The 26,749-nt window shown below is 40.9% G+C and overlaps 1 protein-coding gene across 2 annotated transcripts in view; it reads left to right on the top strand.

Moving 5' to 3' along the window:
- FILIP1 (filamin A interacting protein 1) overlaps positions 1-26,234 on the top strand; it is a 156,830-nt gene extending 130,596 nt beyond the window's left edge. Inside the window, exons 5-7 of one of the 2 annotated variants that reach the window (XM_054022434.1) lie at positions 9,981-12,783; positions 16,923-16,980; positions 24,829-26,234. In XM_054022434.1, coding sequence (XP_053878409.1) covers positions 9,981-12,783; positions 16,923-16,980; positions 24,829-24,869 — 2,902 coding nt within the window. In that variant the 3' untranslated portion in view covers positions 24,870-26,234. Of the gene's footprint in view, positions 1-9,980; positions 12,784-16,922; positions 17,913-24,828 lie in introns of those variants that run through there. The other variant, XM_054022433.1, reaches the window with a different exon arrangement.
- Positions 26,235-26,749: the final 515 nt, after the last annotated feature.

The raw sequence follows: 26,749 nt of genomic DNA on the forward strand, positions 1-26,749 counted from the left end.
AATGTGGTCTTGGAGAGTTGCCTGGCAGCCTCCTGTTCATAATCTGACCTGTTCATTATGACTACAGCACCTCCTTTGTCAGCCCCTTTGATGATAATGTCAGAGTTGTTTCTGAGGCTGTGGATGGCATTGCGTTCTGTATGGCTGAGGTTATGGGACAAGTGATGTTGTTTGTCCACAATTTCAGCCTGTGCACGTCTGCGGAAACACTCTATGTAGAGGTCCAGTCTGTCATTTCGACCGTCAGGAGGAGTCCACGCAGAGTTCTTCTTCTTGTAGTGTTGGTAGGAGGGTTCCTGTGGGTCAGTGCACTGTTCAGTGGTATGTTGAAAATATTCCTTGAGTCGGAGACGACGAAAGTAGGCTTCCAGATCACCGCAGAACTGTATCATGTTCGTGGGGATGGTGGGACAGAAAGAGAGTCCCCGAGATAGGACAGACTCTTCTGCTGGGCTAAGTGTGTGGTTGGAAAGATTGACAATGTTGTTAGATGAGTTGAGGGTACCATTGTTATAGCCCCCAGTGGCAGGTATTAGTTTAGATAGCTTACAGTCCTTTTTCCTCTGTAGAGAAGTGAAATGTGCATTGTAAATGGCTTGTCTCATTTTTGTAAAGTCCAGCCACGTGGAAGTTTGTGTAGAAGGCTGGTATTGTATGAGAGTCTCCAGTTCTGAGAGCTCATTCTTGATCTTCTCCTGTCTGCTGTACAGGATGCTGATCAGGTGGTTCCTCAGTTTCTTTGAGAGTGTGTGGCACAGTCTCTCACCATACTCAGTGTAGTATGTTGATTGCAATGGATTTTTTACCTTCAGTCCTTTTGGTATGATGTCCATCTGTTTGCATTTGGAGAGGAAGATGATGTCTGTCTGTATCTGTGCAAGTTTTTTGTTGAGGTTGATGGATTTCCACTCCATACGGCTAAATTTAGTGCCTTGCATGATGTCAAGTATCAGGGGGTAGCTACCCCCTGATACTTAACTTTCAGTGGTTTCTGTGGACACTGAAATAGAAGTTTACTATTTGATGTAAGACCACCTCTTAAACTGCAGGCCTTCTGATTTTACTGTGTAGGAACTGAGACAGAGTTGAGTGCTCTGAAGGTCCAAAACTACTCTTGTACAGATGCACACATTCACTAATTCATTCATACAGAAGTACTGTAACATTATTTCTTATCAGTACTATCAAACCACAAGCATTGAAAAATCAGGAGTCCGGCATGCAAAAACCGACTTAGAAATCATGAGATTTAAAAAAAAAGAAACCAAACCATTTTGGTTCTTTTTATTTGCCTTCTGATTTTTGAACCTTTAGGATACATTGGGGTCACATTTTCAAGCTTTTCTCTGCAACTATGAGGACTAGAAACATACGATTTCTTTTTTTTTAATGAAAGCTCAAGTTCTCACATATTTGTATGACTCCAGGAGCTGGGTGTTTAAGAATAACACTTAATATTATGAGTCATGATAAAATAGTGAGAGTTGGCAGCACTGTACCATGGCATCATAAGTAAAGCAAAAGAGTTTTTACATAACCCTTTGTGAAGGTATGTAGCCTATGTTTTTAAAAACACTGCAGGAAGCCAATCAGTGGGAGTGTGGGGAAAGTTCTAGGCAGAAACTCTTGAATATTTCAGAGAGAGATGGAGTAGCCTTGGGAATAATAGGCTTTGCTAATAAAATTCCTTGTTCCGTGTTAGAAGTGACTCTTTCTGTGATTCTTTATCGTTGTCAGATGACGCTCTAACTTGACCCACACAACCTGGACACAGCACCTATTAGGGTAGTTTAATCTCCATGTCCATTCAGTCCTTTCCAACAGTCTCAGAAAAATAGATCATGGAGAATAATCTATAAGAAATTACACAACAAGGTTAGCTGTTATTTCTGCTGGTTTAATATCAGCAAGCAGATTACAACTTTCTAGAGGTTATTTAAAAATACATTGTGGATTGTACTGCATTGATCAGCTGTGAGTAATCAGATAAGTCCCATGACCTTTCCTGGCATGTGCGAGGATTTCTGATGCAAATACATAATTTCTGCTAATATTTGACCATGTGACTTTGACACCACTTCTGTGAATATTTATGCCAGTAAAGGTTGTTTATTCAGATATTAATGGGAAATGAATGCAAGAAGCACGTGTGTGGTTGAAGTAAATTCATTTAGGTCAAGATTTTCAAAACTGATGATTAATTTTTGGGAACCCAATTTGCAACACGCTAAAAGGGGCTTGTTTTTTTCCCCAGAGGACTGATGGATGTTGACTAGAACAAGTGCAATGATTCGCATGGTTGTCGTTTTGTTTTTTTATAAATTTGGATTTAGGGGGCAGATTTTTTTTGGTAGCCATTATTAATCAACACCCCATCTTGGTATAGCTATGCCAACCTAATCCACAGGGCAACATAGCTATGTCAATAGAAGAATGCTTCCATTGCTGCCATCATTCAAGGAGGTGGTGTTCCAATACCAATGAAAAACCCCTTCCGTGGGTGTAGGCTGCATGTACGCTACAAGGTTATAGTATAGTATAGTCTCCATAGTGAAGACATACCATTAAATTCACTTAGTTTTGGTAGGTGGGTAGCAATCTAACTTACACCTCTTCCCTGTGCGTTGCCTTTAAATTTGGCCTACTGAGTCCAAGGGAGTGAAAACATGTCTAACTAGAATAACTCATAAAGAGGAGAAAAGAAAATAACAGGACTGTGAAATAGGGAGTAAATTAAAGTATCCTCCATTCTACTTTTTTCTTGTTCTTTGTTATGTACTGGACACCCATTTAGTTTCCCTTATGCTCATTCAAATATTTGGTGCAAGGTCATAAAGGAGTTTTTAAACTAAGGACTGGGGGAAAGCCAACAAATGCTGAGGCATGTACAGTTCAGACAGATGCATCGCTTAGGGGAGGATTTATTAATGAGGATTCTCTGTATCCTAGTAAAGAGGAGAGGATAGAAGTTGATTAAGTACAAGTAGAAGCTGAAGAGAAGCAGTCAAATGAAAGCGCCCCAGTCAATTATATCACATGAACTCAGATAACTAAATATTGATACATTTTATCAGCGCTTGCATACAAATGCAAGAAGTCCAAATACTAAACTGGGTGAACTTGAGTGCCTGGAATTAAGTGAGAATATTCATATAAAAGGCATCACAGAAACTTGGTGGAATTTTGATAATCAATGGGACATGGTAACACCAAAGTAAAAAACATATAGGCATGACAGAGTAGGTGGCACTGGTGGGAGAGACACTATATGTGAAAGAAAGCATAGAGTCAAATATAATAAAAATATTAAATGAATCAAACAGTACCAGAGAATCTCTATGGATACAAATTCTATGCTTGTATAATAAGACTATAACAATAGGAATATACTACTGACCGCCTGACCAGGATGGTGATGGTGATTGTGAAATCCCTAGGGAAATTAATGGGGTTACGAAAACAGACAACCCAATAATATTGGGGGGCGGGGGGGTTCAACTATACCCATATTGACCGGGAACGTGTCACCTGAGGATGGCATACAGAGATAAAATTTCTACGCATCATTAATTACTGATTCTTGGGCAGCTAGTCCTAGAACCCACAAGTGGAGAGACAGTTCTTTATTTAGTCCTAAGTGGTGCACAGGATCTGGTCCAAGAGGTGAATATAGCTGAATCAGTAATAGTGACCATAATGTAATTAAATTTAACATCCTTGTAGGGGGGAAAATGCTAAGAAATCCACCACACTAGCATTATCTTCAAAAATGGGAGCTATGCAAAAATGAGGAGGCGCGTTAATTGGAAATTAAAAGGAACAGTCACAAGAGTGAAATGCCTGTAAGCTGCATGGAAACTTTTAAAAAACATCATAACAGAATCTCAAATTATATGTATCCCCCAAATAATAAAAAAAACCCAGTAAGGAAATCATAAAAATGGATGCATGGCTATACAACGGAGTAAAAGAGGCAGTTAGAGACAAAAAGGCATCCTTTAAAAATTGGAAGACAAATCTGACTGAGGAAAATAGAAAGGAACATAAACTCTCTCAAGTCAAGTGTAAAAGTATAATTAGGCAGGCCAAAAAAGCACTTCAAGAACAACTAGCAAAAGACAAAAAAACTAACAGTTAAATTTTTTTAGTACATCAGAAGCAAGAAGCCTGCCAGACAATCAGTGGGACCACTGGACAATTGAAGTGCTAAAGGAGCACTCAACGAAGACAAGGTCATTGTTGAGAAGCTAATGAATACTTTGCATCTGTCTTAACTGCAGAGGATGTAAGAGAGATTCCTACACTTGAGCCATTCTTTTTAGGTGAAAGTCTGAGGAACTGTCCCAGATTGAGTTGTCAGTAGAGGAAATTTTGGAACAAATTGGTAAATTAAACAGTAATACGTCTTTAGGACTAAAGGGTATTCACCTAAGAGTTCTCAAGGATCTCAAATATGAAATTGCAAAACTACTAGCTGTAGTATATAACCTAGGGTTACCATATTTTGTGCCTCCAAATGGAGGACACTCCCCGGGGCCCCGCCCCCGCCCCGCCCCCACCCCAACTCCGCCCCCTCCGAAAGTCTCCGCCCCCTCCCCTGCTTCCCGCGAACATTTAATTCGCGGGAAGCCTGAAGCAGGTAAGGGGGGCGGGGGGAGGAGGCGCGGCCCAGGCTGGTCCCCTCGCGGCTCCAGCCTGGGTCGGCTCGGGCCCTGGGGTGCCGGCCCCGACCAACCACCCCCCGGCTCCCGGCTCCCCGACCCCGGCGCACTCCCCGGCTCCCCGACCCCGGCGCACTCCCCGGCTCCCCGACCCCGGCTCCCGGCCCGGCGCGCTCCCCGGCTCCCCGACCCCGGCGCACTCCCCGGCGCACTCCCCGGCTCCCCGACCCCGGCGCACTCCCCGACCCCGGCTCCCGGCCCGGCGCGCTCCCCGGCTCCCCGACCCGGGCTCCCAGACCCCGGCGCACTCCCCGGCTCCCCGACCCGGGCTCCCGGCCCGGCGCACTCCCCGGCTCCCCGACCCGGGCTCCCCGACCCCGGCGCACTCCCCGGCGCACCCCCCGGCTCCCCGACCCCGGCGCACCCCCCGGCTCCCCGACCCGGGCTCCCGGCCCGGCGCACCCCCCGGCTCCCCGACCCGGGCTCCCGGCCCGGCGCACCCCCCGACCCCGGCCTGGCTCCCGGCTCCGCGGGCCCGGCCCGGCTCCCCGACCCGGCTCCGCGGGCCCGGACCGGCACCGCGCCCCCGGTTCCCGGCCCCGCGGGCCCGGCTCCCGGCCCGGACCCCGGCCCCGCGCCCAGCCCGGCCCGGCACCATGCCCCCGGCCCCGGACAAAGAGGCCCCGGCCGAGCCTCCCGATTTTCCCGGACATGCCCGGCTTTTGGGGATTTCCCCCCGGACGGGGATTTGAGCCCCCAAAAGCCGGACATGTCCGGGAAAATCCGGACGTATGGTAACCCTAATATAACCTATTGCTTAAATCAGCCTCTATACCAGATCACTGATGGATAGCTAACATAATGCCACTTTTTAAAAAAAAGTTCCAGGTCATCCTAACTTCAGTACCAGGCAAATTGGTTGAAATTACAGTAAAGAATAGAATTATGAATTAACATGATTTGTTGGGGAAGAGTCAACATGACTTTTGTAAAAGGAAATCATGCCTCCCCAATGTATTAGAATTCTTTGAGGAGGTCAGCAAACGTGTGGACAAGGGTGATTCTGCTGTTATAGTGTACTTGGATTTACAGAAAGCCTGTGACAAGGTCCCTCACCAAAGTCTCTTAAGCAAAGTGAGAAGTCATGGGATAAGAGGGAAGATCCTCTCATGGATGAGTAACTGGTTAAAAGATAGGAAACAAAGGGTAGACATAAATAGTCAGTTTTCACAGTGGATAGGAAAATAGCAGAGGCCCCTAAAGATTTATAGGGGACCAATGTTATTCAACATATTAATAAATGATCTGGAAAAAGGGGTAAACAGTGAGGTGGCAAAGTTTGCAGACAATACAAAATTACTCAAGATAGTTAAGTCCAAAGCTGATTGTGAAGAATTAGAAAGTGATCTCCTAAAACTGGGTGTCTGGGCAACAAAATGGCAGATGAAATTCAGTGTTGATAAATGCAAAGTAATGCAAATTGGAAAATGTAATCCCAATTATACATACAAAATGATGGGGTCTAAATTAGCTGTTACCGCTCAAAAAAGAGATCTTGGAGTCCTTGTGGATAGTTCTCTGAAAACATACGCTCAATGTGCAGCAGCAGTCAAGAAAGCAAACAGAATGTTAGGAATGATTAGGAAAGGGACAGATAATAAAACAGAAAATGTCATAATGCCACTACATAAATCCATGTAATGGCCACAACTTCAATATTGCACATAGTTCTGGTCACCTATCTCAAAAAAGATATATTAGAATTGGGAAAAGTACAGACAAGGGCAACAAAAATTATTAGGATATGGAACAACTTCTCTATGAGGAGAGATTAAAATAATTTCTTTTCAGGTTAGAAAAGAGATGACTAGTAGGATATGAATGACGTCTATAAAATCATGAATGATGTAGAGAAAGTGAATGAGGAAGTGTTAGTTACCCCTTTACATAATAGTAGAGTTAGGGGTCACCCAATGAAATTAATAGGCAGCAAATTTAAAACAAACATAAGGAAGTATTTCTTCACACAAGGCACAGTCAACTGTGGAACTCATTGCCAGTGGATGTTGTGAAGACCAAAAGTATGACAGGGTTCCAAAAATAATTAGATAAGTTCATGGAGGATAGGCCTATCAATGGCTATTAGCCAGGATGGCCAAGGATGTAACCCCCTGCTCTGGGTGTCCCGAAACCGCTGACTACCTGAAGTTGGGACTGGCCGATGGGCTGGATCATTCAATCATTACCTTGTTCAGTTCAGTTCCTCTGAAGCATTTGTCACTGACCACCGCTGGAAGATAGGATACTGGGCTGGATGGACCATTGTTCTGATCCAGTATGGCCATTTTTATGTTCTTATGAATCTAATTTACACAGAGCCAGATTCAGAGGGGATGTGTATCTTAACTGAATGTCAGTAATTCAAACACCTAGGCTGTTTTAAATTAACTTTTTGGGGAAAAGGGGCCTGAGAATTTTCAAGGATATAGTTCTTTTTGCTTACCTGACCTTATAAGGGCTTAGTTTAGCAGTTTAAGAAACTTGCAGTACGGAGGTTGGTGTTGGTAGTTTCATCCTATGCACAATTTCCTAGAATGTATAAAGACAGTGCATGTTGCTTGCTTTTTTTCACTTTAATTTTTTCACATCTCTTAGGGGATGCATCAGACAAACTCCCATTCCTGGTATATTTTCTTTTCTCTTCTGCTAGCTACCCTGATTTCACCCTCTCTTTCCCCTCCCCATTTCTCTGTGCTATGTGCTACACCATCCTATACCTGAAAGTTAGGCTGCAATTTTGTTATGGAGGTCACGGAAGTCACAGATTCCATGACTTTCCATGACCTCTGTGACTTCTGCAGCAGCCGGTGCACCTGGCTCAGGGGCAGCTCAGGCAGCCCCTGCGTCAGGTGCACTGGGCGCTGCTGGGGCAGTCTCGGGCCACCGTGCAGAGTTTGGGTGTGGGAGGGGGCAGTGGGTTGGGGCACAGGACGGGGTGAGGTGGAATCTGTGCAGCGCTTACCTGGGGGGCTCCCCAGAAGCAGTGACATACCCCTTGCTTAGCTGCTTGGTGGAAGCGTGGGCAGGAAGCTGTGCACGCTGCCTCCACCCAGCGCGCTGGCTTCGCACCTCCCATTGGCTGGGAACCATGACCAATGGGAGCTGCGGGGGTGGTGCCTGCAGTTGGAGGCAGCCATGCTTCCGCCTAGCAGCTGAGTAAGGGGGATGTCGCCACTTCCAGGGAGCCCCCCCAGGTAAGCGCTGCACAGATCCCACCTCACCCTGTCCCGTCCCCCAACCCCCTGCGCCCTCCCACACCCAAACTCTATTGTTGCTGGGGGGGAGGCGTGGAGCCAGGTAGGGAGCCTACCGGCCCCACCAACCCTTCTTCCCCCCCCCCCCGCACCAGTGGGGGTCCCGGGCTGCACATTGTTCCTTCCTCTCCCCCCCCACCCCTACAAGCAGCTGGCCTGCCCTCCCTCAGCACTCGTGGGGGCCCCGGGCAGACCTCCCAAGTTTTATTCACTGGTATTTTTAGTAAAAGTCATGGACAGGTCATGGGCCGTGAATTTCTGCTTAGTGTCTGTTATCTGTCTCTGACTTTTACTAAAAATACCTGTGATTAAAATTTAGCCTTACTGATCGTTCCTGCTCCCACTGTTGCCTTTCCTCCTGAGCCAAAAATTAGTTCCATTTCTAATGTTGCTACTCTCCTCTTCCACCGACTTCCCATCCCACCCTTTCATTCAGTCACTTTCTTTGACACTCGCCTTCCCTGCCTATTGAATCTTTCAGTGTTCTGGCTTCCCTCCCCTTTCTTATGGCTTTTCATCCCAGTTCCTGGTCTTTTTTGATTCCCATGGAATCAGTAGTGAGACATTAATAGTCATTGATACCCAAGTTAATTTAATTCTTGCTGTTAAATCAAGAGCCAAATAAATTAGCTCTTCAGTTGGTTATGAAGGGTTAAAATGTTTTGGATATAGACTGAAGAAAGCAAATGAATTTGTATTGTTGGATGGATCTTCATATGGGAACTGAGAGTACTTTGATAATGAATTGAACAGTATGTAGTTTCCCAATAATTTGTATAAACATATCTGTATCGTCTTCTTTAAAACAATACTGTTACTTTTTTTACAGCAGTGCTCCTAAATTTATGACAATAAATATCCCTACAACACCAGTACCTCTTTATCAGTGGAAAAACATTTCATTTACAAATCTCTGCTAAATAATGCACTAGCACTTTCTACATTGATATCCATGTGTTCTGGATTTAAAGTACAAACCTAAAATGTATACAACTATACTTTTGTTTCTGCTTTGAAATGTTATATGAATAGGTCTGGAAAAGTATCATTGCACATAACAGATTTAAATCATTTTTCTGATAATAATAGATCTAGTTCATATATCAGCCTTTACATTCTGTGAAATGTCAGAAAATTCAATTGCTCTCTAATTGCTGTATGTCAAGTAGAGCACTTGTGTTATAGCCAAAGCTTTGATCAGTCTGATCCTCGCAGTCAGTAGAGCGGTACCAGTTGCGCACTGTGCTGTATGTGGAATTGAGCCCAGGAAAATAAACACTTTTAAGTCTTTAACGTAGCAGTCATTAAGCAGCCAAACCTATTTTTATATTAATTTTCCACTGCTGCAATATCTAGATGATGACCGAGTGCTGACATCCTGTACTTCTGGTCAGCTGTTTCACTTCTGACCAATGTTGATCCGATGAAGGCTGGCTGCTTGAAGCTACTCACTCAATTCTGATCTCATTTCACGCATTCTTGCATGTACAACAAGCTAATGAGGCTTCCATCTTATAAAGCTGGCACAGTATAAAAGGGACAGTAAATCTAGAGATATGTCCTGTTGGGTAAACTGTACACTTTCACAGGTGGGATGATGATGGAGAAATAGTTCAATTTAAAGCTGTGTGTTAAAATCTTCTTTGTCACCTCTGCAACTGAAGATAACATATTCTGCAACTGAATGACGCCACATATATATTGGATTAAAGAGGAAATCTGAAATAATGTATTTACATTCAGATAAAGGGGAAAATGTGTAGGGACGATAGTTGGAGGATAAAATCTTACACTTGTATTCAGAATACTAAATGATTTTGTGTGATTTCCAATAAGCTTCCCTAATTTAAATAACTGTGCTTTGGGAGACTTATATGGAACCAAGTGTTGAAAGAGCGCTCTAGCACAGTAATGCAAACATGAAAACCTGTAGAAAATGTGGCTGAAACTTGAAATGTAAAGGGAAAATTGCACTTGTATAATGTATTTATTCCATTTTTTTCAGGTTAAAGAAGCTTCTCGAACAGGAAAAAATCTATCAAGCTCGCAAGGAGAAAGAACATACAAAGAGACTCAATAAACTGAGAGACGAATTGGTCAAACTCAAGTCATTTGCACTCATGCTGGTGGATGAGAGACAAATGCATATTGAACAACTTGGTCAGCAAAGTCAGAAAATACAAGATCTTGCTCAAAAACTAAAGGAGGAAGAAGAAAAGCTTAAAGTTATTAGTTCAAAAACAAAAGAAGATGGACAAAAATTGATGAAATTAGAAGCAGAACTTGAACACAAGACATTATCATTTTCTCAAGAGCATGAGGAGATGACCGCTAAACTGGGTAATCAAGAGTCACATAATAGACAGCTGAGACTTAAGCTGGTTGGTTTGACTCGTAGAATTGAGGAGCTAGAGGAAACTAATAAAAATCTTCAAAAGGCTGAGGAAGAACTTCAGGAATTAAGAGATAAAATAGCAAAAGGAGAATGTGGAAACTCTAGCTTGATGGCTGAAGTGGAAAACCTACGCAAGCGTGTACTTGAAATGGAAGGCAAAGATGAGGAGATCACAAAAACTGAATCCCAATGTAGAGAGCTGAAAAAGAAACTGCAAGAGGAAGAACATCATAGCAAAGAGCTGAAATTTGAAGTGGAAAAGTTGCAAAAGAGAATGTCAGAACTGGAGAAGCTGGAAGAGGCTTTTAGTAGAAGTAAGTCTGAATGTTCCCAGTTGCACTTAAATCTGGAGAAAGAAAAGAATTTAACCAAAGACTTAATAAGTGAGTTGGACATGGTAAAGACTCGAGTGAAAGATCTTGAATCTTCAGAAAGTAAGTTGGAAAAAGCTGAACTAAGCTTAAAGGAGGACCTTACCAAGCTGAAGTCATTTACTGTCATGCTGGTGGATGAAAGAAAAAATATGATGGAAAAAATAAAGCAGGAAGAAAGAAAAGTTGAAGGTCTGAACAAAAATGTTAAGGTAGAACAAGGTAAAGTTATGGATGTGACTGAGAAATTAATAGATGAAAGTAAGAAACTTTTGAAACTGAAAACTGAAATGGAGGAAAAAGTGTCCAGTTTAACAAAGGAAAGAGATGAGTTAATTGGGAAACTGAAAACTGAAGAAGAAAAATCCTCTGAACTGAGTTGTAGAGTTGATTTGTTAAAGAAAAGAATTGAAGGTATAGAGGAAGTAGAAAGAGAAATAGCAAGAGGTCGAGCCAGAAAAGGACAAGAACTTGCTTATCATGAGGACAACAAGATTAAAGAACTAACCATTGAAATTGAAAGACTGAAAAAACGTCTCAAACAATTGGAAGTGGTTGAAGGAGACTTGATGAAGACAGAGGATGAATATGATCAGCTGGAGCAGAAATTTAGGACTGAGCAGGACAAAGCTAACTTCCTTTCTCAACAACTGGAGGAAATGAAGCTCCAGATTGCTAAAAACAAAGCAATAGAGAAGGGTGAAGTGGTGAGTCAGGAAGCAGAGTTGAGGCACAGGTTTCGGTTAGAAGAAGCTAAAAGCAGAGATTTGAAAGCAGAAGTGCAAGCTCTTAAGGAAAAAATTCATGAGCTGATGAACAAAGAAGACCAGCTTTCCCAGCTCCAAGTTGATTATTCCGTTCTTCAGCAAAGATTTATGGAAGAAGAAGATAAAAACAAAAATATGGGTCAGGAAGTCCTGAACTTAACAAAAGAGTTAGAGCTTTCTAAGCGTTACAGTCGTGTCCTCAGACCCAGCATGAATGGTAGAAGAATGGTAGATGTTCCTGTGACATCAACTGGGGTGCAGACTGATGCAGTAAGCAGTGAAGCAGCAGAAGAAGAAACCCCAGCTGTGTTTATAAGGAAATCCTTCCAAGAGGAAAATCACATCATGAGTAATCTGCGACAGGTAGGGCTGAAAAAACCCACAGAGCGTTCATCTGTGCTTGACAGGTATCCCCCAGCAGCAAATGAGCTTGCAATGAGGAAATCTTGGATACCATGGATGAGAAAAAGAGAGAATGTGTCCCAAGGCGCTCCTGATAAAGGAGCCCGAACACGAGGTAGCCCAGGACATCCTGGAGAGGTTGTCCTTTCCCCAAAGCAGGGGCAACCTCTTCATATTCGGGTGACTCCAGATCATGAGAATAGTACAGCTACTCTGGAGATAACTAGCCCAACATCTGAGGAATTCTTTTCAAGCACCACTGTCATTCCAACCTTGGGAAATCAGAAGCCACGGATTACCATCATTCCTTCTCCAAATGTGTCACAAAAAGGAAAAGGTGGCGAGAGCTCAGTGGGCCCAGAGCGTGCTATGTCACCGGTTACTATAACTACATTCTCCAGAGAAAAGTCCTCAGATGGAGGGAGAGCTCCTTTCATGGAAAGACCCACGTCCCCAATTCAGATTATGACAGTATCTACGTCTGCAGCACCAGCAGAAATCTCTGTTTCTCCAGAATTGCAGGATATGACTATGGGAAGGGCTGTTTTCAAAGTAACACCAGAAAAACAAACTGTCCCAACCCCAATCCGGAAGTACAATGCCAATGCCAACATTATAACAACAGAGGACAACAAAATTCACATTCACTTAGGTTCTCAGTTTAAACGCTCCCCTGGTGTTGCTTCTGAAGGAGCTAGTCCTGTGATAACAGTCAGACCAATGAATGTAGCAGCAGAAAAGGAGGTTATGACTGGTACCGTCCTTCGTTCCCCCAGGAACCATTTCTCCTCCAGGCCCGGAGCAAGCAAAGTGACAAGTACCATAACTATAACTCCGGTTACAACATCATCCACACGAGGAACACAATCAGTGGTAAGTAGCAGAGGATTCCATGGGATATCTGCCCAGACTTCATGGTGGGGAGATGGGAAGCCATAAAATGGACTTTGTGTGAGACCCAATTGTGGAAGAACAGTTGCAAAAAACTATTCATGCTACTGACTTCACTGGAGTTATTATAGATATCAACTGGGGTAACTGAGAGCAGAATTTGCCCTGTTGTGTTTTTAAACGGTTCATTTTGGCATTGTCTCACTATAACCACTTGAGGTGAACCTTACCTTTCAAAGCTGTAGGAAATGAAAGAAGGATGGTGCTGTAAACTTTCCTATGGTGGTTGGGGGAGGTGGGCAGAGAGGAAGAGGAGGCAATGCAGAGAGAAACCCTGCTTCTATTTTTTTGGAGGTGTCAGTTCTTAACTTAGTCCATTGTGCTTAGCTAGTGTATAGCTCTCAGCTAATTGATATGATTTATGTAGCAATACAGTACCCAGTGGGTGAATAAAGGACAGAGTGGGAGATTTAATTCTGAAGTTCCTGGCTCTTGTGTTTTATGACAGATTTGCCATGGCTTTAACTTTAACTGTATAAAATAGAGGTAGGTGGTGGTGGTGGTGGGGGGGGGGGGGGGGGCGAGGACGACACACAACTCTGCAGAACCACCAGTTAAACAGGGAAAATATTTCTTTAGGATCAAGCAGGTAATTTTTAGGAGTCCTGCCTGAGCTGTGAAACCTCCCTGCATGGTGATTCCAAGATGGTGGCTGTAATTTCATGTCTGGGCCATTTAGGACATGGGGGATTTTCTTTTTTTAATTGACATCCCCTCTAGTCTGTCTAACTTTTTATTTTCCAAAAATCTATATAAGTGCCTCCAGCAGGCTCAATTTGAATGAAATTACAGATACCATCTTGGAAGTGCTGATGTGGTTGGCTAACTCCTGCAAGCCACAAAAATCCATGATTATCAGTCCTGTAATTTCCTCATCAGTGTGTTCCACACACCTTCTATGCCATTCTTACAGGCCTGGGACCCAATTCTCTATTGTGTTATGACTGTTCTTGCCCCCTCTGTACCACTTTTCCCCTCACATATTAAAAATGTTACAAGAGATAATGCGCAAGTGACATAGCTATTCTCAGATGGTAATAAAATACACTCAAGGATTTGTGTTATAAACTGCTTAAGAATATGCTAAACTTTCAAAAAGTCCAAATCATTGTTGCTTATTTAAACCAACCACCCATCCTCATTGCAAACACTTTGACTAGTATACTTGTAGTCATGTCTGCATGTTCTGCAGTGAGCCTCCGTTATGGGCGTAAATAGCCTCGCCAGTTGCATGTGTTTACTCCTCCATTAAAATTTAGTTCTGGGTATCTATAATGTTCCACTAGTGTATACTTCTGGGAAGAGAACAGCTTAGCTTCATTCTGCAAGTCCTAATGAGGCAGCATTATAGGTGTCCCGTATTAACTTCATAAAAGTATAGAGAGCCAAATTCTGGCTGATGCAGTATATTTGCGTAAAGCAGAAAAAACTGCAGTCACCTGCAAACGTGCGAGGCAGAAGGGAGCCAACCGGACTCTGAATCCTGCAAAATGATTAAAAAATCCTACCAAGAGGTTCTCTACAACTGACACTGTTAAGGTAGAAGCAGCTCTAGCCATTTTCCCAGCCACCAAAAAAATGTTTTAGATGCTCCCCATAAGCACCTGAACCCCCCCCAAAACACCACAGCTGGCCAATCAATAAAGGGGAGGGGAAAGAGAGAGCGACACACACACACACACACATACAAATGGCACAGGTTTACAGCACCCCTTGGAAGTTGGCACCTAGGGCAACCACACTGCTTGCTCACCCCTAGAACCAGCACTGGCTGAGGCTGTTTGAAGCCCAGTCTGCATGTTTATTCAGTTACATTGGCCAGACAGTGGGGACCTGCATACAGCTAATTTTCCCTTCACTTAGCAAGGAAAATTGTGTTTGGAGTTGTGTGTTGAGCTGTGATCTGAGTGACATGTTAGTGTGCCTCTTTGGGGACCGGGAAGGCAGAGTCAAAATACTTTAAAATGATCTTTGAGTGTTTTAGACATGAAACTAGTAACTCTAGAGTGCCAAAATCTTCAGTTAATAATTTACGTGTCATTAAAACTCAAGAAATGCCTGAGATTCCAGCTACTTCATTTAATAGCTGTATGTTTACACACGGGGAAAGCTTTCAGGGAGTGCAGGATGTTTGTCATTTTGGCTCCAGGGTATGTTGACATATTTTCCAACTCTGATAGAATGTATTTGCATGTTGTGCCATACAATGTTCCATGGTTCTTACTTGTTTTGACATAAAAATGTGAGTTCCTTTAAATGTTGTTATAAACACTGCTTTTGATTATTGAAAATGGCTTGCTTCCCATCGGCTTGTCAGCATTCAAATTTCCCAATTGTGATTTCATTTATTTTATTTTGTGTATGTGTGCATGGGGTTTTGTACTGTTCTTGGAACATTAAGTAATGGAGAGCGCTGATTGACTGGTAAGGATGGTGGTAGTTTGCCTCCTTTTTTGCAGTGCTCAGTACATATAATCAGGACCCTGTGTGCTCCATGGCAACTTGAAACTAAACTCTGTGGCAAGGGCACTAGATTCTATTGCAGTCTGGTGCAGCAGAAAGGTGATTCTGTAGCAGATTCATTTGATTATTTTAAACTCCGGTTTGTAATGTGCAACTAAATGCTATTAGGAAAATTATATATATTATAAGTGCCCACAACACTGTTTATTTTGTTGATTCAATTCAGTTTATACTGTTTCCACATTTGCTGTTTTCAGTGTGCTGCAGCTTTGGTCTTCACACTGCAAAATTACTATGTAGAAATTGTCAGGGAACCTGGAAGTATTTTAGCCTCTAGACTGAGGATAGCTGGGACTTCTAGAACTTGAGGAGGTGTTCTGGGAGTTTGGGATTAGGACAATAACTGATTTTTTTTTTCTGTTCAAAATGATTAGTGGTGAAGCAGTTAATATTGTTAATTAAGCTTCAAATTTAACAGCCCACTGAGATAAATAGGGCAATGCATGTGCAATGCTGCATCAGTTTACATTTGCATTATGTTTTGTTCTCTCCATGAAGGAAGGATATACACGTTTTCTCTATGTGATGGTTAGATTCTGGCCTATAGTTGCATGGCAAAGAATGGCTTCCAAATTCTTTTGCTGCAGAATACATTGGCCTGTCAGATGAACAGGAAATGGTAAAGACCTATTAGGTTTCTAGTCCATCTCTTCCCATAGAGGTGCTGGTCTTGTCTACATTAATGTAGGTAAGACAGTAGAGACTTTCTCTCCTTTTCCTCTCTTTTCTCAATAATAAAAGATTAGGCCAATTCCCTGGATCTGAACAGCTCCAAACTTTAGGAAAGTATGGATCCAGAGCTTTGTACCTGACCCCCATCTCTAATAAGCCAACCCAAAATACTTGATCTGAACACCAGAAAAATAAGGTCTGGATCTGACCTCTACATTTTGGGTCCATCTCTAGCATGATATTCACCATTGTACAGTAACCGTTCTGGTACAAAGTGTCTTCTTGGCATTTTGCTTCATGCCACTAACATTTAAATATGTTGCAAAGGATTCAACCATTGTTATACCAAAGGAGATGCCATGATTCCAAAGTTGAATACTAATTAAATAATTTAGGTGCCCAAAGTGACCTGGTTGCCTGAGATATGATCTGTCTTCCTGTGATTTTCTGCCACGGTTGAGAGTAGCCAAGGCACTCAAACTGGGACCCTCCCAATATAAGTGAAAGAGAGCTGCGTGGCAGGGCATTCCTTGTGAGGGGTCCTCCGTTTTGGAACTTGCTCCCCACCATTGGTACACAAGAGCTTAGATTTGTTAACCTTCTGGGCATGCTTGCAAAGTCCAGCTTTTCTCTGTCTTTGTTAAGGAGGGCCTGGGCTGGGGTGGATATATTTATGGCCAGTTGTTTGTTTATGTTGTTATTTTAATTCATGGCAGAGGCTCCCAGTACACTGGATAGGTGCTTCAAGGCATATTTTAAAAATTTGAAGAAACAAATAAGGAACTGTACAGATTTAGGATCTGTTAAAGAAAAACTCCTAAAAATCTTGCTTACAATTATATCCTTTCTCTTTTTCTGTCTTTCAGACAGGACAGGATGGGTCATCACAGAGACCTACACCCACCCGTATCCCTGTGTCAAAAGGTATGAAAGCAGGAAAGCCAGTAGTGGCAGCCCCAGGAACAGGAAATGTGACAAAATTCGAGCCTCGTGCCGAGACTCAGTCTATGAAAATAGAACTGAAGAAATCTTCAGCCAACAGCTCTGCCTCCCTGGGCGGGGGGAAGGGCTGAGGGCAGTGGCTAAGGGGGTATGTTGTGCAGGTTTTACTGCTACCATGGAAATCAACCCCCTGTCTGTTAGTTGCTGGTGTTTGCATTTACTAATTAAGTCCTGAAACTGTCACTTAACATAACAAACTAATAGGTGTGTGTGTGTGTGCGTGTCTTGACTTTAACAATATAATTTTGTTTCTATGCTGGGCTAAAAAGCTACTTGGAGGCTCGTAATGTTTGCAGACAATGAAATCAGACTGAGCAGCCTCACTTACACATTGATCTTAATTCAGGCAGGGGTTATTGAATTTATTGATAGGATGGGCCACTTCTTAAGAGATTGTCTCATGATACCACTTTCCATCTCACTCACAATCGCATAGGCCACTTTCCCTCCTTTTCAATGATCATTTAACATTCCTGAGACAACTAAAGCATTGCTTGCCTAGAGAAGTAATGCTAGAAAAGCCATGTATTTTTAGGTCTCTTTTAATGAAGTCTCATAGCTAAAACAAAGAGGAAGAGCCAGCAACATGTGACCAGCCATCTCTCTATGGATCAGCAGTGATTCACAGACCGCAGTTTGGAAAGCTCTGATCTAACTGATTTTTTGTTAAAGCCACAATTTGGGCCTGATCCAAAACCCCTGGAAGTCAATGGAATTACTTTCTTTGGGCTTGTCTATACTTTTGGCTAGATTCGCACTGCTGTGGTCAATGCAGTGGTGTCGATTTAGTGGGTCTGGTGAAGACCCACTAAGTCAATGGCAGAGTGCTCTCCCATCTACTCCTGTACTCCAGCTCCTCGAGAAGAGTAAGGTAAGTCAGCAGGAGAGCATTTCCCATCAACACAGTGGGATGTAGATACCGCAATAAGTGGATCTAGCTATTTCAACTTCAGTTATGTTATTCAGGTAACTGAAGTAGTGTAACTTAGATTGATTTACTGTGGTAGTGTAGACAAGGCCTCTGACTTCAGTTTACTTTGGATCAGGCCCATAATCAGAAAGTGTGCTGTAGTTTGACTTCAGCTGCCTAGAGTTCTTCTGTCTTAGAACAGTCCTTAATACAGACAATTAATGGTGCAAAGTAATTGATGGAGAACTCTGCTCAGATACAGAGGGTAGGGGACAGAGGGCTTTGCACCCAACTTACTCTGAATTCCAGTGTGTTCCCTGAAGTTTGGTATGTGTCTATCTCAAATAAAGACCCAGTTTACAGTGCTATGGAGTACCAGTTTGTGTTTTGTTTTGTTCTCGTTATACTGAAGTATTTGCATTTTTTCCATTTGTGGTTTTTTTTAGCATGTTTTAAGGAAGTATTTCAGCATGGAAATGGGTGTGGATGTAAATGATTGATGTCATTATTTTGTTTGATAGCACCATAGTTTCCCCAGAAAACTCAATTTCCACACAAGTAAGATACAATAAATGAACTCTGGGTTGAAGTAACTTGATATGCTGTGTCTCAGCCAAAAGGTGCATTTTAAAAATATATAATGATTTAACCATTTGAGTGAGCTATTAAGAGTCCCACAACTATGGGTGCCCTTGCTGAAGGAGAGAAGAGAAAGGAAGATGACTCATGCAGCATGAAGAATACAAGTGTAACGCAAAATGAATTTGAGGGAGAATGCTAAGTGAAGAAGTTAAGTGGCTGAAGGACGCAAATGCAGTTAATAGGATGTACAGGGTCAATGCAATGAACCAAGAGATTGGGGGATTAGTTTCTCTTGTGAAGGAGAGGTTGAAAGAAGAGTCTGTCAGTGGAGGGCAACAAAAATGTGGTAGAATCAGGCAATGTTTATCCTTAATCCATACTTTCGGCTGCTACCCTATTAAAGATCCAGATATTTCCGTTAGTGAGCTTACCCCAGCTTCACTATCTTGAAGGCATTCTTATTCTTCTTTCATGCACATGTCCTTCTGATGAACATCACAAAAATAACAGAGTCCTGTGGCACCTTTAAGACTAACAGATGTATTGGAGCATAAGCTTTCGTGGGTGAATGCCCACCCACAAAAGCTTATGCTCCAATACATCTGTTAGTCTTAAAGGTGCCACAGGACTCTCCGTTGTTTTTTACAAATCCAGACTAACACGGCTACCCCTCTGATACCGATCACAAAAATATTGATTCTGATTTTCACAGGTCCTCAAGCATCTTCCATTAACCTGCATCTCCAATTAACTTTGGAAATGTAGGTGTTAGGACATCTGAAAAACAGACTCATGACTTTATATATATATATATATAATTTTCCTAATAGCAGAACCAAACTTGGAGCTTCTTCTTGGGAATTTGTGAGTTACTGACCAGAAGTGCATCAACTCCTTCCAACTAATTGTTATGCCCAATAAATGCCCCATACCTCAATTTGTCAATTAATCATTAGTGAGTTCTTATTATTTCTAAGTATCAGAGCTTTTTCAGCAGAAGTTCTAAACATAACAACATGAAGCTAAAAGTTCATTATAACACTAAATGCTGAGCTAAACCAAATCTTCCACTCAGTTCAAAACAGTAATTTTAAATGCTGCAAAGTAGATGAGCCCCCTGGTAATGTGGTATGATACAGTAATGAACTATAGATGGCTTAAGCCTTCTTTTTCATAGCTTTTAAAAAGAAACTAGCCTTTCCTAACTTAAGTGATGATATATATGGGACAATAGTCTAAATGTGCCTGCCTTTGAAAGCAGCATCTGTTTTGGATGGGATCTGAGAGACTACTTTATCTGAAGAAGAAACCATCAGATCGAACTGGATATCCAGGGCCACCACTGCACAGCTAGAATTGGAGAGGCAAACTAGAAGTACCACTTGTGGAGTTATCAGGACATGTGAGAAGGAATCCAGCAACCCCAGACGAAAGAGAATTGACAAGTCAGACTAGTATTTTGAGGATTCAGTAGCAGAGCCCATTGCCAGGACCAGACCAGAAAAAAATCTCTGATCCACAGCCAACCTAGCAAAAGGTCAAGGAATCAGAACCAGGCAAAAGGGTGTTTCTAAAACTAATCTGGGAAAAAAACCCACAAGCAAACAAAAAGTAACAACTTATGAATATTGGTAGGAAAAGACCCTGAAAACATATTAATCTTGTTTAAATATTAGCAAGAAGAGGGCAGGTCGCAATTTACAAAGTTTCTCAAAAGGAAAGAAAGATAAAGTGTAAGGGCTGATGTAAGCCAAAGGGTAATGTAAATTATTTACTAAGTATTGATGTATAAGGGTTTATTGTGAGGATCACAGAAATGAAATATTTTGTATAAACTGGAGAAAACTGTATGCCTATAAGTACTTATGGATATCTGTTTTAAGTTTAGTGTGCATCTTTGGTTAAAAAATTAGATGAGTTCAGCATTTTATAATATGTTTTCATTTACCTGAAGTTTGCTACTCTAAGTAGAGAGCGGGCGGGAAGGGAATTGCAACAATAATAACAAAAAAGGCTTATAGCTCAAAAGTCTTAAAAAGTTGAAGCTTAGCTGTCTTGATCATACAGTTTAGAGTCCCTTTTCCTCTGAAGGTAGCAATCTAGTTAGTGACTACAATAAGATAAGCCACTCAGCACCTTAAAAACTTTGTCTAGTGAAAGAAGCATGACTGTTACAATATCTCTGTCTGTAAGAAAGGTCTCAGAGCAATGAGTCAGCTTACATCACAAAAGTGTTCCAGCATCTATGTGTGGAGTTAGGGACAGAGTAACCTCCATAACTGAATTTCCCTGTATTTGATTTTAAATCTGATCCTTAACACAAGTTTCTACTGAATTATATAGGGCCAGATGCTGTCACCCTTACTCATGCTAAGTACAGCTTGCTCATGTGAGTAGTCTCATGGCCATAAACAGAAATACTGATCTAAGAGCTGCTCAGTGTGAGAAAGGTTGCAGAATTTGGTTCATAAAGACATGCAATCTCTAGTCTAAGGGGTTTCTTTCAGATCTTAAAATATGCTAAGCAAACAATATCTTGACTTTATATGGCCACTTTGATCTTTAGTTGTTTACTCTTTTCGTTTTCTGATCACAATCCTTCACTGTGATTAAAAATGCAAATAACACAGTGGTTCTCAAACTATTGTACTGGTGACCCCTTTCACATAGCAAGCCTCTGAGTGCGACCCCCCCCTTATCAATTAAAAACACTTTTTAATATATTTAACACAATTATAAATGCTGGAGGCGAAGCGGGGTTTGGGATGGAGGCTGGCAGCTGGCAACCCCCCCATGTAATAACCTCACGACCCCCTGAGGGGTCCCAACCCCCAGTTTGAGAACCTCTGAAATATCTTGTGACTTTTATAAATATGACCATACAGAATGTACATGACAGTATTTAAACTTGAAACCACTTACTTGGTGATTAATATCACGTGCATAATCTCTAAAACAGAATTGGTCTTCAAAGGTTCATGCCAATTATAAACTAAATACTAGATTATTACCTAAAACATGTTAAACGTGTTTTCAGATCCTCTCAAGGTTAACGCTAATGTTCGGTGACTGATCAGAATTCCAGAGCACATCTTTAAAGAGGGAAGGCTACCGTCCTACCATGTTTCAGGTTTTTGACACAGGCTACAACAATAAGGATGGTTTTCAGACAGTTATATGTTCCTATCGCATATCAGTTGTTGACATCACTAAGTCAGTTTGAAACCTGTAGTATGCTGGCAGTGGTTTCTATGAGCTCATCTTTTAAACTTGTTCTCCTTTAGGGGAATATTTTTCTCTTCCATCTGTGTGAGTAATTCTCATTCCCTTAACTTTGAATGAGCTCTCCAAGACAGAGCTCTTTCTAACATTTGTCATTATAGATGTTGACTTCACTTTGAAACTATCTTACTACTTGGTCTCTGTTCTTATTTGGGTTTTTGGAAAACATCAAGAGGGTTAATTACTTTCAAATTAGGAGCTATCAGCTGCAGGAACAAAACCATGTAGGACCATGTGTGGGTTTATTTTATTTTATTTTATTTTTTTGGCTTCTTGCAAGATTCAAGTATGAGCAACTCCCTATATTAAAAACTCTTCTAAACATGATTTTAAAAGTTCAGAAATAGTTATGTTGGTACATGATCCACTTTTGTCACTGGGACTTATATTGTCTCCAGTATATCTTTTTGTATAATTTGGTATTATCCATTCATGTAAATTGTAAAAAGAAATTTAATTTAAATTTCAAATGTTAAAAATGTCAGTTGATTTGCTTTTATTATCTGAATTGGTCAGGCTTTATGCAAATTGTTCACTATGGGCCAGATTCTAAACTCATTTACAACAGTGTAAATACAAATAATTACAAAGACCTCTGATTTACAGCAATATCATTTAAATCTGAATTTGGTCCTATCCATACAGATGTCTTTATTTAATTTTATCATTAGAATAAATTAAGTTTTGTTTCTTTAAGTAAATATATAACTCATGGAAGCTGTAAGATTTATAGTCCCAGAAGCACTCTCTCTAGCCATTGCCAGATTATTCCTACATCACTGTGCCAGAATATATCAGGGATGGCCAAACCATGGCTCATGAGCTGCATGCGGCTCTTTTACAATTAAAGTGTGGCTTGTGGAGCCCCTCCAGGCCCTCCCTTCTCCACCTACCAGATGGGGCGGGGGGCGAGCTTGGGACCTCTACCTTGCAGCAGGGTGATGGGGTAGGGGCTTCTGTCCAGTGGGGAGGGGCGGTCTTGGGACTTCAGCCCCATGGGGTGCACCTACTGGGGCTCAGGGCTCAGCAGGAGCGGGGGCTGAAGCCCCAAGGTCTGGCAGATGCCTCCCACAGGGCAAAAGCCCCGAGCCCAGCGGGTGTGCCCCGGCTTTCCACTTTCTGAAGATTGTTGTATGCGGCTCAGAGTGTCAGTAAGTTTGGCCATCCCTGGAATATAACCTATGAAAATTTTAGACAAACACCTCTTTGGACATCTATTTTAATAGCAAAAATACATGCATGACTACAAAGTCAAACGTTAGAAGGGGTGAGGTGTAAGAGAAATTAATGAACACATGAATAATGGAAGTATACGCAATGTATGACTTCTTAATCCTCTCTAGTCTCTGACCTCCCCCTGCATACTTGTTATGTTTGGTCTATAAGAGGAAGACTTTGATTTTGAAACCTTACTATAGTTACACTGTTCAGTTATTAATTGGACCCGTACAAGGAAGAAGACATTTTCTGCCTACCAAATTTTTGTTTTTAAATTGTAAATTTTGTCTTCAAACTCTGTGTATAGATATCTAATGTATATACTGGATATTAAGAACCATTTTCTTAAAATGAGCTCATGTGATTCCCACTGAAATGTGTTCATATATGAGTAAAATTTGATGTTAAGCGAATAGAGCTTTTACCTTGCTTCATATTCTCCAAGAACCTGAAGTTATAAAACTGCATTGGTGGTGAAGGTTTACTTTTACTACAGTTTATGATTCCTGTGTGTTCATTATTCAAATCTGGGAGGAAATATAGACATGGATGGATGGAAAAAAATTACGTAAATCGTAAATTAAATGTAGAGAAAAACACTTTATTGGGAAATTCCATTGTTTCACTTGTGTTCCCACATTCTCCTAATTGTTGTCTTTTAGCCTTGTTTTATCCATGAGTAAAATAATGAAAATATGCCATCTAGTGGTAAGGTTCTGGCATAAAGGGTAAATGAAATATTTGAACATTTTTTCTGTTTTAAAATTATAATATTGTACAATTCCCACAATCAAACCTTTTACAAACGTATTATTTTTAAAAGGTGAAGCATAGGCACATGTTAATAAAAGTGGTAAGGATATACTGAATTTATATTTTGCATATCTTGTAAATGGCATTTGAAAACAAGGAGGGGAAGACAATCACAGTAGTTATATAAGAAGTTTCAACTATAGAAATAAATGCTTTTGGAAGGCACATTATACTACATTTCAAATGTCTGATTGCAATTTCATCATTTAAAACCCACAAATATTTTTTCTTTAAAGATACACTGCATATTGAAATTTACATTTATGGTTAAACTTCGATTTAGTAAATATCATCTTGTGCGCAATGGAAACACATTTAGACCATAGGACAGTTAATTAATTATTTACTATTTGTTGTGGTACTACCAAAAGACTAATTAGGATCAAGGACCTCTTATGTTCACACAGTACAAACTTAAGCTCTGATCTTGCAAAGACTACACATAGCTTTATACATTATGTGTGAAATCCTGGCTCTACTGAAGTCAATGGCAAAAGTACTGTTGACTTCAGTAGAGCCAGGATTTAACTATGTGAGTAGTCCCATGTAAGTCTTTACATGAACTGCGCTTAAGAGGACAAGCAACCTATGAAGAAGAGGGAAGAGATAGTCGACATGCACATTTTATAGACATATTTTAGTTGAATTACATTTTTTTGTATAATGACAGAGATATGGTCTGAGCATTGAATTTGGTTGGAGTCTCAGACTTCTGAGTTCTAATCTTGGCTCTAACCCAGACTCGCTCTGTAGCACTGGCCAGGACATTTCTTCTCAATCTCAGTCTCCCATCTTTATATGGGAATAATATCTACCTCCCAGGAGTGTTGTGAGGTTTAATTAAAATCTTTAAGAGTCTCTGAAGATAAAAAAGCACTATATAAATGCTAAGTTCTATTAACTTTATTAAAAATTACCTGTATTTCCAATTATATAATAGCAAATGTTTTGCTCTTTTCTCTTAGAGAGTGTCATCATTCATCAGTTACGCATGAACTCTAGATGAGATACCATACCCAATGTATTCTATATGTGTGCACTTCCTCTGCACACCAGTTGGATGGATCACTGTTGAAGCCCTCTACCACTATCACCATGGTCTCCTGTGCTACTGATCACTGACAGAAGTTTTTTACTGCTTCCGTTGGATTATAAAGATTATTTGTAGAGTTTTTAAAACTAATGGCCGTGTTGATATTTTGAAAATATGTAGAGAGAGAGAAAAGCAGTTATGGTGCCAGCTGAATGTTACTCTTATTTTGGAAAGCCTAAGGCACCTGCTTGATTTTGTTTGGTGGTGTTTGCCATATAATTTATTTTTATAAAACACTTTAATGTAACTTTCCCCAAACCTTCCAATTGCTACTGTCCATGGCATGTTAATTTGTAGAATACACTGTCAAAATTCTTAGTGTTGATTGATATTTTTGTATTAAAGACAGTAAAGAAAGTTTAAATTTTAATTTGAACAGAGCTTTCTTTATTTTTAAATGTTAATTTTTTCTTTAAATGTATGCAACACATTTTCCTGCCACCATATAACTGTGAGACTAAATGCTCAAAGGACTGCCATACAGGGTATACTGGTATAGAATTTTTCTTGTACTGTGCAGCGATTCAGCATAAAACTTAATACTAACAAACCAAAGCCCTGAAGTACTACCTGAATTTAAAGATTCTTTTTAAACATTGTAAACCAGTTTTCACTAAGCTGTGATTATTATTATTATTTTACAATATGTTTTTACTTCTGCCTGTACTGAAAAAAGTCAATTTTCATCACACTGTAACAAATAAATTTCCACAAGAATACAAATGTAATGAAGTGTTTGGATTATGCCACAAATATCATAAGGCTGACAATGCTGAAATTTATCTTGTTTGTTTTATTTTATAGTAAGTACTACTGATAAAAAAGGAATTGTATGGTTTTTGTAGTTGCCATCTTCAGGCTGGTATTTCATTACAATATCACAGTGCATACTACATGCATCCAGATATTGTCAGTGCTGTGAAGAAAGATCTAGCATCTGGCAAAATTAATGATGCCATTGTTTCTAACTTTGAGTTTTCACTATGCTATCAAATATCACATCTATATAAGTATAAGGAAACTGTATTGTAAAGATGGCCAAATGATCGTAAAACAACAAGACCCTATGTATGCCACTGCAAGGTGATCTTAAATTTTACAGCAGTGGCCCTTCGATGATTGATGCTGCATTCTGAAGCATAATGAGAATTCTGTGGCAGCTACATTTGAATTAAAAATGGATTTTTAAATGAATTATATATGAAATTGAATAGAACCTGTATGGTATCCCTCATGCTATTTATTTTTTATAATAAATTCATTTTATTTTAAATTTTCCCCACATTTTCAGTTTCCAATTTGCTGCAGACTTTTATATTATTAGTGTATAATGGTACTGTAAAGCTGCCAGGGAAAACTGGAAGATTTGGCAGCTGAATGCGGGACTATTGGGGCTTTTGGCATTTGGGGAGGTGGTTTGAGATTGTGGGATAAGCATATTAACGAGTCCTTTTTGCTGAAGTGATCAAAAGTGATCAAAAAGGGCCACTGCTGTTAACAATTACGACATTTTAAATTTGTCATAAGTACACCTCTACACCAATATAATGCTGTCCTCGGGAGCCAAAAAATCTTACCGCGTTATAGGTGAAACCGCGTTATATTGAACTTGCTTTGATCCGCCGGAGTGTGCGGCCCTGCCCCCCCCCCCCCACCCCCCGGAGCACTGCTTTACCGCGTTATATCCGAATTTGTGTTATATCGGGTCGCGTTATATCAGGGTACAGGTGTAGATGTTAACATCTCACTGAGATTTTAAGAAGCAGATAACCCATCACGCTGTCTGCAGACTT

The sequence above is a fragment of the Malaclemys terrapin genome, chromosome 3 (assembly GCF_027887155.1).
Source record: "Malaclemys terrapin pileata isolate rMalTer1 chromosome 3, rMalTer1.hap1, whole genome shotgun sequence".
Lineage (NCBI taxonomy): Eukaryota > Metazoa > Chordata > Testudines > Emydidae > Malaclemys > Malaclemys terrapin.